Below are 18,205 nucleotides of genomic sequence, written 5' to 3' on the forward strand. Positions count from 1 at the left end.
TATATACAATGAATGCATGCATTTCAATTATAAATCAATTAGCAGATTGTTTGTAAAATAATACTTTCAGTTTATTTAATGTCAACTACTCATGTAAAAGCATATTATTATTCTTGTGACACTTTATACTTTGATTTGATGCCTTGAAGTAAATATTAATTATTATTAATTTTTTTTGCAGACGGTTTTTTGCATTAATTAAAAAAAAAAAAAAAAAAAAAAAAAAAAATTGCATTCCCATTTATTTTATAACCTCATCACATCAGGTCTAGATGGGATTTTCCCCTCCAGTTAACTCAATCACTATTCTTTCTCAATGCATTCCAGAACTCACTAGTCTGAAATAGTCATCTTTAGCTATGATCTCACTTTTGAGTGGTCATCTGTGTAGCAGGGTTAAGATTACCTTTAGCCACTCTCTTAAGCCATGACGAATATTATGCAATCTCCACTCCGCTCCCCACCCACTCCATCCCTCCCTTTCAGATAAACTCTCTGTCTTTCTCAAGGGCCTGTTCCCAGAGAGCAATGCATGTCAGTGAGTCCCACACACAAGGACGAGATACACCAATACCACTGGGTCCTGAGGCAGCTGTTACCCATCCCACTCTTGCAGAACCTAAAGCTGCCATTCAGCCCTATAGACTGAAGCCATAGATTAATGCATCTTTGTGAAGAGAAGATTAGGCCTGTAAGGCCACAGCTTTCGCTAGGCTTTAAATAGCACATGAGCGCAGCATGCTGGATGCAACTGAACCTGACCCTGCCCTGCATAGAGGACATTTCAGCTTAACTATTGACTAATTCCACCTTCAATCAACCACACAATCTTCTAGGAAATGGGCCAGGAGTCTGGTCCTTGCACTTCTGTGGAAAATCATGGAGAGTGTGCAAACACATCTGACCTGAGGCTAATGGTGTTCTGCTGGGTGAAAAATCCTCCTCTTGTGATTCCTGATGCTCTGGAGAACCATACTGCACTAGACATTACAGTTACATTGAGCCACTGTGGTTGTCAGTAATTAGTTTAGGCATTGTATGACTGGGACATACAACATTAATATGTTTTTCTCATTTAACTAAAAATATAAAAATATTACATTTCTTAAATACTTATTACTATAATTAGTAACGACACTTTAAGTGTATTTTTTAGTAGCCATAGCCAATATTAATATATTGGCACAAAAAAACACATGAAATAAGATAAGGCCACTTAAGGTTTTTGAGGTAAAAATGAACAAACTAAACTTATTAGTATAATTAAAATCAGTGTTAACAGTGTTCTTGGCTTACCCCGACTTATATTTTGAGCTGTCAGGTTGGATTTGTTGTGAAATTTCGTGTTTATGTTATTAGTCCTTGCGTGTTTGCGTCATGTCCGTAAGTAAATGAAAGTAGGTCCGGCTACGTTATCAGAGTGTTTTCTTTAGAAAACTTTACAATATTCCACTGTGTTTCACATTAAATACAATTTAATACTAAATTACATTAGAAATCTAGTACTTTCTTACTTTTACTCAAGTAAAAGTAATTCGAAGATTTGAGTACAAGAAAGTACTATGTTTTTAATTTTCTTAAGTATTAAAGGTAAAAAACAACTTTGATTTATGAAATGTAGTGCAGTAAAAAGTGCAACATTTTGCTTTGGAATGTAGTGAAGTAAAAGTTTTCCAAAGAAAAACAGTTTGATAAAGTACAGATACTTTTTAAATTTACTTGAGTAAAGTAAAATACTTGACTACTGTCCACCTCTGCATAAAATGTATCTCTATGTTTAACCTAAAAATATAATTGTACCTACATATAATACTGGTTATAGAAATTCAGAATGCAAGCCACTGTAAAAATCCATGATGTATGTTTGACATTTTAATAAATACATAATGTAATGTTAAATAAAAATGTGTGTTCTTAATAATATTTTGTATATGTGTTAACCATTGTATAAAAGAAATAATTAAAAGTAAATAAATGATGTGCTGTATTGTGAATGTTGATGGGACTGTGACAGGACTATACTAATATATTCACAATGTACATACATTATTGCAAGGAATATAATTAATTTTCCAGGTAAAATATACACAAAATATGATAAATATATATCACATTTTAACTAATTTTCCTGTGAAAGTATGCATCGTGTAGCATCTCATTTTGATCATATATGTGACCCTGGACCACAAAAGCTGTCTTAAGTAGCATGGGTATATTTGTAGCGATAGCCAGCAATACATTCTGTGGGTCAAAATGATTGATTTTTTATGCCAAAATCATTAGGATATTCAGTAAAGAATCAAGTTCCATTAAGATATTTTGCAAATTTCCTACCATAAATATATCAAAACTTAATTTTTGATTAGTAATATGCATTGGATTTCGACAACTTTTAAGGCGATTTTCTCAATATTTTGATTTTTTCCCACCCTCAGATTATAGATTTTCAATACTGTCCTATCCTAACAAACCATACATCAGTGCCTGGCTTATTTATTCAGCTTTCAGATGAGGTATAGAGGTATAAAAAATATGGTCACATATGGTAAAATATTAATTTAAAGTAAAATAACTCTAGTTTACACAATAAATTTAAGGTTAGAAGTTATGCTGTAACATTTTTCTTTTTTTTTTCTATTAAAATTATTCACATCTCTACTGTTGAAGAGCCAAGTCACCTTTATTTATATAGTGCTTTATACAATCCAGATTGTGTCAAAGCAGCTTAGTGTGTCAATAACGCAAGACAATATTAAACACTCAATTTTCCAGCCAAAGTCAGTTCATCATTGATTCATCGATGATGTCATTGTCCAGCTCAAATAGTATCTATGCAATTAAATTGACAATTTTGCAAGAAATTAGCAACCCAAAGTGGCAAGGAACCAAAACCCCACTGATGACAGAATGGAAAAAAAAAACCTTGGGAGGAATCAGGCTCAGTCGGGGGGCCAGTTCTCTTCTGGCCAGATGAAACCAGCATGACGTGGTTTAATTCCAGGCTGCAAAGTAAGTCAGAATTGTGCAGAAAACTCTCTCTGGTCTCTGCCAACGGCTGTTGAGGTGCAAAGCCTTTAAATCTTACACAAGACTCAACAAAACCCACTAAATCAAACCTTTACTGAGCCCTTACCTTACCATATTTGGTGTCAATTCATTTCAATTTGTCAGTTTGGTGTCAGTTCATTTTATGCTGTTCAATTATAGCCATTTATTTTATGCATGTCAGAAACGCCATATTGCTGCCTGGAAGCGACATGATGACAGTTCAAAACACAGTGACCCCTACTGCTGTGCCTTTTCTCCACGGGATAGAAAGACAGAGAGTGTCAGTGCCACTGAGCAGTTACTGTGATACTGAGGCCAGGAGATGAGTTCTAATCCTATTTTAATCGTGGTGGGATTAAGAAGACACAGCAGATCCTAATCTGCTCAGATTACCAATGCTGCTTCCAAAAGGAAGAAGGAGGGTTGTATAAGCAAGTGCACTTAAGGTGATTTAGGCATCGCAGTTTCATTCCCACCAAGGTCTCAAGGTGGACACACCCCTGAAACTTAGTTAAGCGTGTGTGTATTAAACGTTGCTAATGTTACATCTTGTTTCATAATTATACTGAAATGTTCGTTGGTGGATTTCAAGGAACAGCCTAATACGTTTTACCAGAACATCGGTGAAATACAGTGGTGAATTCTACCTTATGAGATAAAGATCTATGTTTTGTGCTAACTGTGAAATTAATGCAGTTTATTTGACCATAAGCTATAAAGACTCAGGCAAAAGTTAATCTGTAAGCATGCCACGTGTGTTACAGAATCACTAATGAGTAGTTTAGGCCTATAAATAAACTGTTGTTTGCAATGTCATGTCTGCTCTTGTACAGCTCACTGCTATAAATAAATATTAATTTCCAGTTAATTTTCACAATTAAATCCTAACCTTCATCAGCTTATCTTTACAGGTTAAGTACTCTTCGACACCTTGTCCAACATCTTTCATACGTCCTCTAGCGCCATCTAACGTCTATACTTAAAACTACATATGTGTGTAGTCTTTAGATGTAGCTAGAATTTCAATAAAAGCTGCAATATTGTGCGCATATCAACTAATTTATTAAACACGCACATTTTAAAAGATTGTAACTTGTATTAATTTACAATCTTCGTGTACAGTGCATAAATTGCAAAAAAACAAAAACATATTTTTCCCGTAAGAACGGGCGCGCCATTTGTAGGTCTGGTTTCTGGTCTCATCCATGTCCAAACTATTTTTAGCTGTACAAAACAGCTCGTTTTGCTGCTTTATATTGCAAATTGGTGTGTCTTGCCATATTATTTTAATGCACTTAATTATGAAGACACTGGTTTGTAGTACAAGTAGTATTAGTGTTTACTGCACACTATTATTCTTCTCCTTATTTCCGGAGAGCGGCTAATGTACCGGAAGTCTCACCCATAGGCTTATCCTCGCGTTGAAGAATAAGGTGGCTGAATAAGGGCTGAGTAATGTTTTTGTTTTTTAACACTCTATTTCATGAAATATTACATTTTAAAAACCTTTTAAAACAAGGCATGACATTTGAGCCTTATATATGTAGACGTTGGTGATAATTAAAATTTAGAGACAATTAATATCACTTTATTTTTAATAAGAAATAGAAAAGAGTCACAGACATAGACACAGGCTTACCACACATACAAAAACATATAAAATTTATTGTTTCCAATACCACCATCTTGGGAAACAATGTGAAGTGTTTATTACATTTGTTAAATAAGGTAAAGTAAAATTAATATTAAGAAATGACACAGAAACAGGGAAATTAGAACTAAATAAAAACAAACAAATATAGCTAAAGCAGATCCAGTTAAAAATCATTTTCTTCAAATAAACCCAATTTTTTTCTCAAGCGTGTCAGTATTAAGAGACAATATTTATGGCCCGTTCACACCAATAACTCTAACTTTTAATAGTCTTTTAATAATTTTAATAATAAAGATGACAGAATGATACAACTGCTACAAAATTGGTTTTACCACAAAATGCAACACAAAATATCTTGTTATTCCTATGACATTTTGAGAAAATATGCCAAAATGTATGTAATAATATTTTTATGGCACTCCCCGTCAGCACTGTAGCAAAATGAGTTTTAAGATAGATTACAAGTGCTAGACAAAAAAATGTTTAAATAATTCATACTAAAAAGTCCCTGTTCTCCAGTTTCACTGTGCACGAACTGCAAAACCACTGGAAGCCAGTTTAAATGCAGTGTTTATACCTTTTACCAAGACTGTCCAAAATGTTAATAAACGAAAAACAAACATATTATGATATATTAAGATAACACACATAAGGTAAGTGGATAGTGGAAAGGCATTATCACAGCCATAGGGATTCAGCTTGTGTTTCAAATAATCTCACAAACCCTGTTATTACAAAAGTCACAAAACCACTATTTTACAGGCTGCAGATTCATTTCACAATCAAAGAAAAACATTCTTGTCATCTTTCTGGCAAAGACACTATGATTTCAGAAATATTTCATGAATCAGTATCATATATATGGGTGAATCTCATAATAACATGTCCCAATTATAGCCCATTTATATTTATGCATTTGGCCGACACTTTCATCAAAATCAACTTTGAATTAAATTGTAAATATTTTACCAGTTAATCAAACCCCTGAATATTTAATATTTTAAAAAGTCTATTTTTTGTACTATCAAGATTTGTGCCATTACCATTAGTTCTTTCACTGCAAGAAATGCTTTTCTTACTTAGATTTTTTGTCTTGTTTCCAGCCAAAATATCTAAAAATTCTTAAATCAAGAAAGATTTTCTAGACAAGCAAACATTATTGTCTTGTTTTCAGAAAAAGACATCAAATTTAGATTTTTTTTAAATAAGCAGAAAACTCACTTAACTTTGACTTGTTTTTTTTTTTCTGAAAACAAGACAATAATTTTTGCTTGTCTAGAAAATCCTTCTTGATTTAGGAATTTTTAGATATTTTGGCTAGAAACAAGACAAAAAAAAATCTAAGTAAGAAAAGCATTTTTACAGTGTTGCAATTCACATTATTCCCGAGAAGTCTGCCTGTACTAAAAATTATACTTGAATACATTTTTTTAATAAAATGATCATAATTGAAAGAGAATAAAACACATTTTTTTAACATGTAGCATATTTTTTTACAGTACTGAGAAATAAAAGGGAAAATGTGCTTAATTGCCATGAAAATAATGTCACAGTGCAACATATCTTAATGTTAAAAATCAAGCTAATTTTCTTCATGCTAAATGTAATTTTTCTGTAATGTAACCTAGACATGTTATTTAACATGAAATTTACCCATATACCCAGTTTGGCATTTTTTTCCTAGATTCACCAGAATCTGACGGTCTTAAATCTGGCAAAATCTCAGTGTTAATGTTTTAAAAACATTCTAGTGACACCTTTACTTACACAGTGGTTATAATTTCCAAATCCACATAGCGATTCACAAAAATATCTTCATATAGCTGAACACACTGGGAAAATGTAGTGTTATTCCAATAAGCATGCAGTGCATTTTCCCTTAGTTTCAAAAGCAACTGTGTTTTTATAAAATCCATTACAGGTAATACACACAATCTGACAATGTGAACAAAATAAACAAATGGATTATGTACATTTTAGAGTCATAACGTGAGTCAAACACTCATGTAGTGTTAAGCAGACAGTAACTCTTCATTTAACACAATCTGTAGGCTACTACCGTCTCACTAAAACTTGGTCTGCACAGAATCTGATTTCCACAAAATGCTAGTCATTAACAAAATTAACTATAGTACTCTGTGCATTGACAAACACATTTTATCATTTAAATATCCATTTTGCACAATTATGCAGATTTTTTTCCCCCTACCAAACAGTGCAGAAAATGCAGAAAAAGTGCACTGACTCATTCAGGACTAATAATAACCTATAAATACTGAGCTTTTTTGCATTTGACTACAAATAAGGAAACAACTCATTGGCTGAATCATTGCATCTACTACCTTCCATGTAGAATAGAACTGAATTACGTACGTTTTAGTTGCATTAATTTTAATTTGCAAAATGCGATGCTCATTGTTTCAAATACGCTCCTCTGATGAATATATACACAGACCAAACAGTCAAAAAACAGTACAGACAGAATGCAAGTGGTCTTAAAGGAATAGTTCACCCAAGAATTAAATGGGTAGTGAATTGGGGGCCGTCAGAATGCGAGTTCAAAGAGCTGATAAAACATCACAATAATGCACACAACATCAATTAAAGTTAAAAATTCTCAGTGGTTGTGTAAAACAACACCCTTTTTACCTTGTTGAAATGAGCTCTGCAAAAAACATCCCATTCTGAGGGATTGTTCCTTTAAATGCAGATGAGCTCTGCTCGCCCCGCCCCTCTCTTCTCTCTGTGGAGTGACGAGTTGCTTCAAGACATTGTTTACTTTTAGCACGTTTAGCTGTGAAACTTGCTAACTAGCACGTTATTTGGAAAGGTGATTGCAGAGATTCATAAAAAAAAAAAGTATGTTCACTTCTGCTGTCGGTGAAGCTGGATCACGAATGATTTGCGCGAACATAGATGCATTTATGTAGATCGGGAGGCGCATTCCCTTCACAAACAAACGTAATCCACTGCATCTTCAGCAGCTCAGATGTCGGGAGTAAATGACGACCACTATGTTCATCATTACATCCAGCAACACAACACCTCAATCGCTCAATCTGAGATATTCTTGTCTAACTTACATCTCTGCTCCGGCATCGAAACAATGGAGGCCGGACTGTTACAGCTGATCTGAGGTAAGACGCTCATGTCAATCAACTATCGTTGGAGCGGCCTCTGTTGGTTTGACGCCACACCGATAGTCATCTAAGAATGGCTCGATTTGAAAAAGGGGATATTATTTTTACAGATTAATTAAAAACCACTGCATGGATTTTTATCATTATAGGATAGATTTGTACATACACTACCAACACACATTAATGTTCAAACAACATGTAAAAGTGAAGTTTGCACCCGATGACCCCTTTAAGGTTTTGTGAAGTGTTATTATCGATGAGGGACTTGTATTTTGTCCAGAAGCGAGGGTTTAAAATTAAATTAACGTTAAATTGCCTTAATGATTGATTTTTTTTTCTTACAAACACACAGCTTTTCATGAGATGTTAATTTATGAACTGGAGTCATGTGGATTACACATGGATTAATCTGATATTTTTTAATTCGCTTTTTGGCCTCTCATTTTGACAGCACCCATTCACTGCAAAGGATACATTTCTCCAAACCTGTTCTGTTGAAGAACCAAACCATCTATGACCTGACAGTAAGTACATTTTCAGCAAATTTTCAGTTATGGGTGAACTTATCCTTTAAGTGTTTCTTAAAGGCTTAAAGATGACAAATGAGTTGTGTGAAGGCTTAGTGTGTGAATACTGGTGAATTTTGCACTTGAAGGATTAAAACCAAATCTACCATTGGACACCATTATCATGGAAACATGAAGATGTCGCTGTACACTGTAATAAAGGTATGTGAATGGAATCCCTCACTGGTTGCTAGGATACTGTGATGACAATGTGCCAACCCTGATGCTGAGTGACAGAGAGATGGAGGATCTGTCTGCAGAATGGCTTGAGTGCTTCAGGTGAACAAACTGGGGGATGAAATACAGATAAGTTAGCAAGATGAGACATCCTCTACCTGCCTATTACCATTAAACTCCCAGCTTGAGAAAATAAGATTTTATCCTGTGTGCTTGCTGTGAGTTTGTTCACACAAAGGACTGAAACTGCATTAAACCAAACAGGTGTTCGCTAAATGGCTGAAAACACTATCAACCTCTTTTTATATAAGGAATTAGTCATAATGTATCTGCATTAGTCAGTTTCATTGCCAGCCTTCCATTAGGGTGTGTGGTGACGCTAATCTAAATGTAGATCCCATGACAGTGTGTTTCTTATATCACTTATGTTTCTTACCAGCTCTCCCTGACCGCCTCAATGTCACTCAGAAGATTCTGTGCCAGGCAGATCCCAAATATCTAGAAGCAGGAGAAAGGTTTTTGTATCAGGCAACGAAGCAACGCTGAATTCAACATTATTGAGTTTTACACAGCACAACGTTTTATTAGGTGGCTTTCTGGACAAACTAATCTGAGCTTAATGCAAAATTAAATTTTAAACTATTTAATGTCCTAAAGTGGATACAGCTGCCTAGAAATCAATAAAATAACCGCACTTGGGGGATCATGCTTAGGTTGTAAATTTGAAGGACAGCTGATGAAATGAAAGAGCACTTATGAGAAAATGGAGATAAATTAAAACAACGAATGAAATATAATACTAGTAGAAATTAATATTCAAGGGTTTTAATGTATCAGAGGACCCTGTTCATTTAAACTGTCAGGGAGTGTAAGATACATCTACGCACTTACACTAAAAGTTTGGGGAGAATTACTGTCACTTTACTATCTTTACTGTCACTTTTAAACAATTCAATGCATCGTTTGTGAATAAAAGTATTTGTTTCTTAAAAAAAAAAAACCTTACTGACCCATTTTTAATGTTTTTTAAAGAAGTTTCTTATGCTCATCAAGGCTGCATTTATTTGATCAAAAATACAGAAAAAACAGGAATATTGTGAAATATTATTGCAATGTAAAATAATGTTTTTCTATATTAATATATATTAAAATCTAATTATTTCTGTGATCAAAGCTGAATTTTCAGCATCATTACTCCAGTCTTCAGTGTCACATGATCCTTCAGAAATCATACTAATATGCTTATTTATTATCAACCTGTGATAGTTTTTTTTAGGATTCTTTGATGAATGAAAAGTTAAAAAGAACAGCATTTGTTTTTCTGACAATATACACTACCGTTTAAAAGTTTGGGGTCAGTCAGTTTTTCTTCTTTCTTGTTTTGAAAGAAATTATTTAGCAAAGATGTGTTAAATTAATAAAAAGTGAGAGCAACGACTTATATTGTTCTTTTTAACTTTTTTTTTTTTTTTTTTTTTTTTTTTTAAAGAATCCCGAAAAAAGTATCACAGGCTCCAAAAAAAAAAAAATTTGGCAGCACAACTGTTGCCAAGATTGATAATTCTAATTGTAAATCAGCATATTACAACGATTTCTGCTGATGAAAATTCAGCATTGCATCACATGAATAAATTATACTTTAAAGTAGATTAAAGTAGAAACCATTATTTTATAATGTAAAAACATTTTGCAATATTACCATTTTTTTTCTGTGTTCTTGATCAAATAAATGTAGCCTTGATGAGACTTTTTAAAAAAATATTTCAAGTCTTACTGATCTCATGCTTTTGAATGGCAATGTATCTCGCTGTAAGTGTAAAATAATAGAACTGTCAATGGGTCTTCATAGTTGGAAGACACTGTATTATTTTCAAGGAGACTGAACTTTGTAAATTATCTATTATCAGTTTCTCTTTTAATTTGTTTCTTCTCTTATAAACGACTGCTCTTACTGGAACACACACAACATAAAAATGTGCATTGCACGTATGTATTTCAATGATTGTTGTTATTTATTCACCTGAAGAAGTGCAATTCCTATGAAGATTCCGGCAACTACGGTTAAATTTTCCTGTAACCATTTCTCAAACTGTGGTACACATCCTTTCGTGTGTATAGACATCTTCTGTTCGATGTCCTTCACACATAAAAACACACATTATCCAAAGACGAATTAAATACATGCAAAAAAAACAATTCTTCTTACAAAAACATTAGAGTAAGCTATTGTACAGCTTTAGAATATTTAGAATAGCTTTAGTGAGTATGAACCACTTTTATGATACTTCTATCCACCTTTTTGTTCCCGTGAGAATGGGCATGGCCATTTGTAAATTGTATGGGTCTGGCTTCCGGTCTCATCCACGTCCAAGTATTTTTAGCTATACAAAACAGCTCATTTTGCTGCTTGATATTGCAAATTGGTGTGTCTTACCATATTATTTTAATGTACTATCTTAATTATGAGCACACTGGTTTATTGTAGTGCTAACAGTTTTACCGTTTACTGTACGTTGTTATTCTTCTCATTATTTCCCTATAGCGGATAATGAACCGGAAGTCTCACCCATAGGCTTAATTGTGCGTTGAAGAAAAAGGTGGATAGGGATTTTGTGTTATTTTGGACATTGACAGCTCAGGTCTCAATCACTTCAATTACATGGAAAACAGTGGCTAGCATCCAATTTTGTTCCATAGAAAAAAAAAGTAGTGACATGACTGTGAATAAATAATTTTTTTGGGTTGGACACTCTTTTGACTTATACTTACACCTTTCGCTCGAATGTCATATCCACACTGTGTGTTTATCACATCCTCCTTTGAGAAGAGAAACAGAAGAAAAGTTATGATTTAGCCCTCTGGATAACGTAATATTCCACATTAAATCATAGGCTTTGAGCATTATATTAAATAGAGAACTGCTGTTTTGTATATGGGTGTGCTCTGTCTACCGGATCTACATCACTTCCTGTTTATATTCCCAGGTCTTCTGGAAGAAGACAATGACACATTCTAGGCACTAAGATGACTGGAAGACGTATGTCTGTGTGTGCTGAGTGTATATAACGTGTTTACTCACAGCAGGGTCTTTGGTGCAGCAGGAAAAGGGAACCCCACATTTCTCTCTGCTCAGATTAGTATCAGTACAATTAAAGTAAATATTCAGATTCCAGTCTTCAGGCCCAAAAGCTCCACAACACTCCCACTGCAAAAATATATGCATGCATTGAATATTCATGTGTGAACCAACCAATAGCTGTATAATATATACACACACTACCAATCAAAAGTTTTTGAACAGTAAGATTTTTAATGCTTCTGCTTACCAAGCCTGCATTTATTTGATCCAAAGTACAGAAAAAACAGTAAATTGAAATATTTTTACTATTTAAAATAACTGATTTCTATTTGAATATATTTTGAAATGTCATTTATTCCTGCGATTTCAAAGCTGAATTTTTAGCATCATTACTCCAGTCACATGATCCTTCAGAAATCATTCTAATATTCTGATTTGCTGCTCAAAAACATTTATTATTATTATGTTGAAAACCTGAATTTTTTCAGGTTTCTTTGACGAACAGAAACTTAAGAAGAACAGCATTTATCTCAAATAGAAATCTTTTGTAACATTACAAATGTCTTTATCAATGATCTTTTCTAAATGTAAAGCATCCTTTGCTAAATAAAAGTATTAATTTCTATTACCCCCCCTCCCCCCTTCAAAAAAAATTTAAACAAAAAAATACTGACTCAAAGCTTTTGAATGGTATAATGTACAATGTTACAAAAGATTTTTATTTGAGATAAATGCTAATCTTTGGAAAAATGTACTCTATTGTTTCAAATACTGATAATAATAATAATAATAATAATAATAATAATAAATGTTTCTTGAACAGCAAATCAGAATATTAGAATGATGTCTGAAGGATCATGTGACTGGAGTAATGTATTATAATGCATTAATATAACATAAAATTAACATATAAAATTCATATAAAAATTCTACACAATAGTAAATTTACATAAAATTTAATCAATTATTATTATATTATTATTATTTTATTGTTATTATTATGAATATATACCAGTTGAATAAACAGAGAAACATTTTGAATTGAGATTACCACAAAAAATAACTTCACCTTTAAAAAAAAAAAAAAAAAAAAATTATATATATATAATTTTATATATATATATATATATATATATATATAACACTTTTGTGGTTTGGTTTTATGCATGTGCCAGTGTGTTCTTACATAATCTTGTGTGAAATCAATGAGATTCTGTAGGTCAATGTCATCTCTGTAGGCTCTAATGTTGTTGTTGATGAAGAACTTGAGCTGGTCTTTAATCCAGTCCTTAAAGACAAATGCCAAGACTCCCGCTGTCAACTCCAGGAAAAATATGATTCCCAGAAAAACGGAAAACTGTGAAAGAGGACATAGTTCGGGTTACACAACTTCGTTGTGATGGATCATCTTTAAGAGTCTCCAATAAATCACGAATGTGTTATTTTCCCACAGCAAATTAAACTAAGTTCATTTTTTCTGGTTTATGATTCCTAACCCTGCCAACATCCTTCGACACATTTACACAGAAATTCACATTTTTTAGACATGACGCAGTTCCCATCTCAAAACAGTCACATATTTTCACAGCATTGATCTGCAACTACATACACACTTTTTTGTACAAGTACAGTGAGCAATTATTTGTCACTGTGACCGCAATGAATACTTCCAGACTGACATCACAGTTCATCTGGTGTTTCCAGATGTTTTAAGAAAGCCTCCGTTACCCTACAGAGGAAACGGGCCTCTTGTAATACTTTCGCAACACCATTCCTGACATTCTCACAAAGCTCTCATAGCATCCTCTCTCATATGAAAGGAGTATCACAGACCACCAGAACCTGCCTGAGAGGAAGTTCACACACTTTCAATGCAGTCTATCCACCCTACCTATGTAGTTACTCATATCCAGCCATTCAAAAACATGATTGCCCACCTGCACTCTCTATTCACATTTGACTGAGATAAGCCTTCTATTTGCAGTATTTGCAAAGCAGCATTGTATTAGTAGTTCTCAAACATTCAGGTTAGGAATTAAGTATTAAAAGAGAAGTTCACTTCCAGAATGAAAATTTTCTGATAATTTACTCACTCCCATGCCATCCAAGATGTTCATGTCTTTCTTTTCTCGGTCAAAAAGAAGGCTTTAAAAGGCTCTACATGATCCCAGCTAATGAATAAGAGTCTTATCTAGCGAAAAGATCGGTAATTTTTGACCACAAATGCTTGTCTTGCACTAGCACCGCATAATCACGTTGGAAAAGTCGCTCGCGGTTAGTTCTTTATGTACTTTGGTTCAAAAAAGGTAGGGTAGGGTGAAAAACTCCATCTCATTTTCTCCTCCAACTTAAAGGGCGTTTGACTTTCTTCGTACGTTCACTTTGTAAACACTGGGTCGGTACTTCTGCTTACGTCACATGTGCGGGATTACATAATGCACGAGGTTGAGCTAATGCAAGCATTTGGGGTTAAAAATTATACACATTCTTATTTTTTTAGAAAATGACTGATCGTTTCGCTACATACAATCCTTATTCCTCAACTGAAGTCGAGTAGAGCTGCACTGAAACTACAATTTGGACCTTCAACTTATTGGTTCCCATTGAAGCCCACTATATGGAAAAAAAAATCCTGGAATGTTTTTTCTGAAAGAAACATAATTTCTTTTTGACTGAATAAAAAAAGACAGGAACATCTTGGATGCCATGGGGTGAGTAAATTATCAGGAAATTTTCATTCTGCAAGTGAACTTCTCCTTTAAACCTTTGCAATGATTTCAGCCCAACCACTTTATATACAATACAGACTGCATTCAATTTTGCTTTGTAAATAATTTCAGCTTTAAGTTTAAAGTCTGATAATCTTGATTTGTCATTTTAAGAATATTTCCATTTATAATCAGACAGGCAGTCTGTACGTCATTGTACGTCAACTTTTATTATTTAAAAAAAACCTCTTTCTTTCTACAACAAAAAATAAAACTAAAGCTATTGTTTTGTGCCTTACAAATACTGGAACAGAGCACTGCACTGATAACAAAATTTTATAGACCAATCTGGAAAAATTAGCATCATCCTGATTGCCTTGACAAAAACTCAACATGATTTTGCCACTCTCTTGTGGATTATCGCTTAATATAAGTTTTGTTTACGATTTTTACACGTTGGGTTCATCATGATAATCTTCACAAGAGAACACAACTTTAAAGCCTAAATACAACATAACTAAAAAGCTAAACATAAGCTATAAACAAACTACACCATGGTTGCATGACTTCAACTTCATCTTCATTAAACTTGCAACAACTCATTTAGTCTCTATTTAATATTTACTTGAAAAATGAAGTTAAAATTGGTTGCAAGAGTGCAATTGGAGGCTGTGAAAGTGAATCAGTGAATGAATAGAATAGATGAAAGTTTCACTGTTTGGTGTGACGGTCCCATTTAGCTCACTGTTAGCAACCGCCTTTGTCAAGACAGGTAAAAACTTATAAATATCTTAAAATATCTTGAGCTTGTGTTAAGCACACACCTTAATTCAGACTTTTAACCAAAAACACATTCCAAAACCTACTGACTGTGGAACAACAGAACTGGAAATCAATGGATAGAACATTTATCATCTTGTGATGTACAAATTATTTAAATAAGTGTGTTAAATTAGTTGGAGTGAGTCCATGAACCACATAATATCTACAGCATAACATATTTATGGCATGTGGCAGGTGTGTTAAGTACATATTCCTCATATTCTCAGTTTGAACTCATTGGTAAAAAACAAAATATGACATACAAACTTAAGTAAGAAGGAGTTTTCCCTCAGAGCACCGATGCATCCCGCGAAGCCCAGCACGAACATCACCCCACCCACCACAAGAAATAGCCACACTGGGTCAAACCCGCCCAGATCTGTGATGGAGGAGATGTTCGAGAGAACCCCCTGATGGAAATACAAATGGGAACAAAACTAAGAGTAATAACTTGATTTCAATTTATGGAGACCAAGATCACTTGAACAGATTGAAGTCTTTCACTCACCTTCTCACTCCAGGCCCAAAGAGCCACAGACAGGAAAGCCACCCCGAGTAGCTAAAAAGTGTACATTTGTGTGTCAGATAGAGCTAAAGATTAGATGAGCACTATAAATGACCAGCACTGAAATGAAATTTTGAATGTAGTTACGTTTACATTTTTATTGATTGGTATTATGGCAAAAACCACCTGTCACATGGGTTGTGTCTCAAAACCTAGCTGACTGCCTGCTTAGACAGCATGTCTGGAACAGCAGACAGCATTTTCGGGCGTCATAAGCATGTTAGGAACGTTCAACCCGCATTTTTAGCATCATATGTGCATTTGCAACGTTTTAAGAGCATTTCGAACAATTTAGCAGCATAAAGAATGTTTGGAACGTTGGAACATTATTTATAGTAGCATCAGGAACGTTCTAAATGCTTTTCTAAAGCTTATAAGCGCGTTTGGAATGTTCAAACTGCAATTTCTGGGCAAGATAAGCTGTTTTTGGAACATTCGCATATAATTTTTTGCTATCGTGGCATTTAAAAGATGCAGCGGATGATGTCTTAAATGAGCCTCTGAACATTCAACACAAATTAGGGGCGAGTGAGTGAATTTAGAACGTTCGACAGAATTTGGCATCATAAACGCGTTTGAAACGTTCGACAGTGCTGTTTATGAAGGCAGCTCACTAGGTTTTGAGGCACAACCCAGAGGCTGGTTTACAGCAGACCCCGGGCTACAAAATACTGTACCTTCACAGTCCGCACACAATGTCAAAAATACAAACTCACCCAAAATATAATATTAAATCCAAATATGAAGTATTTGATGCAACAGCCCACTTCGTGCACGTTGAAGTGTTTTCCTGACATACTTGCGTTTGATAAAACAGAGAAATTCCTCCCGGTGATTATTATTAATGATGGAGAAAAAAATCGCCCACCGACTGGAAAACTCGCTTCTTCCTTTTACACCATTTTTATGACATTTCTACAGACTGGCAGGCAATGCCACACGGGGCTTTGCCTGTTTCGCCGAAATTAGTAATTTGTCTCTTCGAAGAACACAAAATAATTATTGAGGAAAAAATAACTGCAGAGAATAACGGGACAAGCGCTCCTCTGCAAATAAAGATTCTAGAGTCACTTCCGGTTAAATGAGTTATGTCATAACAGCATTTTTCAAAATAAAGGTTCCATAATTACAGCTAAATTGGAAAAAAGAGCATCGGCGTATAGGTTTCATAATGACAAAACTGATAAAATCATTAATATTTATAATGATAATAGCTTCACGTCTATTTATAATCTAAAGAATTATTATGAAATATGAAAAAAGAAAACAATATACATATGTAGATACATTATGTGATATATACAATGTAATTATCTAGAACATATCATGCATACTTCATTTTATTTATGCTTTAAAATAGTAAAGATAAGATTTCTGAACTTTTTTAATGAATTCGTTTTTGGAAAAAAAAAAAACTCAAAATAAGACTCAAAAATCACATGGCTTTTTTGTTGAAAACATCTATGTAGGGTCGTTTTTAAGGAAAGGATGATATTCAGAAGTGCATATGGCTGTATTATCACGTTCTGGACTCTCTCTTTAACATGTAATATAAACAATCAATTAATCACACATTTAACTGCCACTGTAGAGCAGCAGTTTACAATACCACACCCATATGACAAAGCCAGGGTTGTAATTTCAAAATAAGAGTAGGCAAATCTTGAGATACAATAGTGAAATAAACTGAACTGTATCATGATGTGACATGAATTTATGAACAATAATTACAGTCAGAAACATTAGTAATTATATACCATCAAAACTAGCTATAAGCAACTGTATAAATCCCAGCAGATCTCTCAACAGTATTACTTTTTGTCTTTGCTTTTTTTGATAGCTTAAGTCCTATTTTGTGGACCACAAAACCTGTGCTTAATAAAAACACTGAAATGCTCATTCATGCATGCCTTTTGATTAATTATGTCAATTCTAGGATTTACCTTTCCTTAAAAACCTAAAGCATCGGAATGTTAAAGTGGACGGAATTCATATTAAACAATGGTACAGATACACTCTAATCTAAAAAAAACAAAGGTGTGATTGAAGAGCTTTCTATAGTTTTAATTTTAAAAAGATCAAAGGTTTATATAAATTACACCTTTATTTGCTAAGCGCATGTCATGCAGTGAAACCTTTAGCTTGCAGAGACAAAATGAAACAGGTTAGCTTAAGGTCTAGTATTGTGCTTGGTAATAGGAGGCTTATTTAGGGACAGTGCCAGTTAATTGGAATATCAGACAGCAGAGTGTGTGGTCTAGACAGAGGTTGTATCTAACATGTGTGTGTCCTTGTGTAAAAGTGAAGCACGCTGTAATAACCCCAAGGGCAGAGGAAATCCAAGGCCTTGCGACCACCTTACTGTTCTGCATTAAGGTCATCTACAATCACCTCCATGAGTCAGCAAATCCCTGCAGATATCATATACATCTCACCCCAAAAAATC

The 18,205-nt window shown here is 34.0% G+C and overlaps 1 protein-coding gene across 1 annotated transcript; it reads right to left on the reverse strand.

Annotated features, from left to right (window-relative positions):
* Nucleotides 1-4,625: 4,625 nt before the first annotated feature.
* tspan5b (tetraspanin 5b) lies at nucleotides 4,626-16,830 on the reverse strand. Its single transcript, XM_051113085.1, has 9 exons — nucleotides 16,476-16,830; nucleotides 15,703-15,753; nucleotides 15,458-15,604; nucleotides 12,851-13,021; nucleotides 11,665-11,790; nucleotides 11,355-11,402; nucleotides 10,606-10,722; nucleotides 9,022-9,083; nucleotides 4,626-8,696 (listed from the first exon to the last, which is right to left on the reverse strand). Exons 1-9 carry the CDS (start codon nucleotides 16,554-16,556, stop codon nucleotides 8,684-8,686), a joined length of 816 nt encoding a protein of 271 aa, XP_050969042.1. The 5' UTR covers nucleotides 16,557-16,830; the 3' UTR covers nucleotides 4,626-8,683.
* Between the last annotated feature and the right edge of the window lie 1,375 nt (nucleotides 16,831-18,205).

The sequence above is a fragment of the Labeo rohita genome, chromosome 1 (assembly GCF_022985175.1).
Source record: "Labeo rohita strain BAU-BD-2019 chromosome 1, IGBB_LRoh.1.0, whole genome shotgun sequence".
Taxonomy (NCBI): domain Eukaryota; kingdom Metazoa; phylum Chordata; class Actinopteri; order Cypriniformes; family Cyprinidae; genus Labeo; species Labeo rohita.

Excerpts from the sequence above, each read along its gene's own strand:
- tspan5b (XM_051113085.1), bottom strand. The coding sequence starts at position 16,556 with ATGTCAGGAAAACACTTCAACGTGCACGAAGTGGGCTGTTGCATCAAA. Across the intron at positions 15,605-15,702 it reads TTTGGGCCTGGAGTGAGAAG|GGGGTTCTCTCGAACATCTC; the intron begins GTGAGTGAAAGA and ends TATTTCCATCAG. Across the intron at positions 9,084-10,605 it reads TAGGAATTGCACTTCTTCAG|ATATTTGGGATCTGCCTGGC; the intron begins GTGAATAAATAA and ends TCCTGCTTCTAG.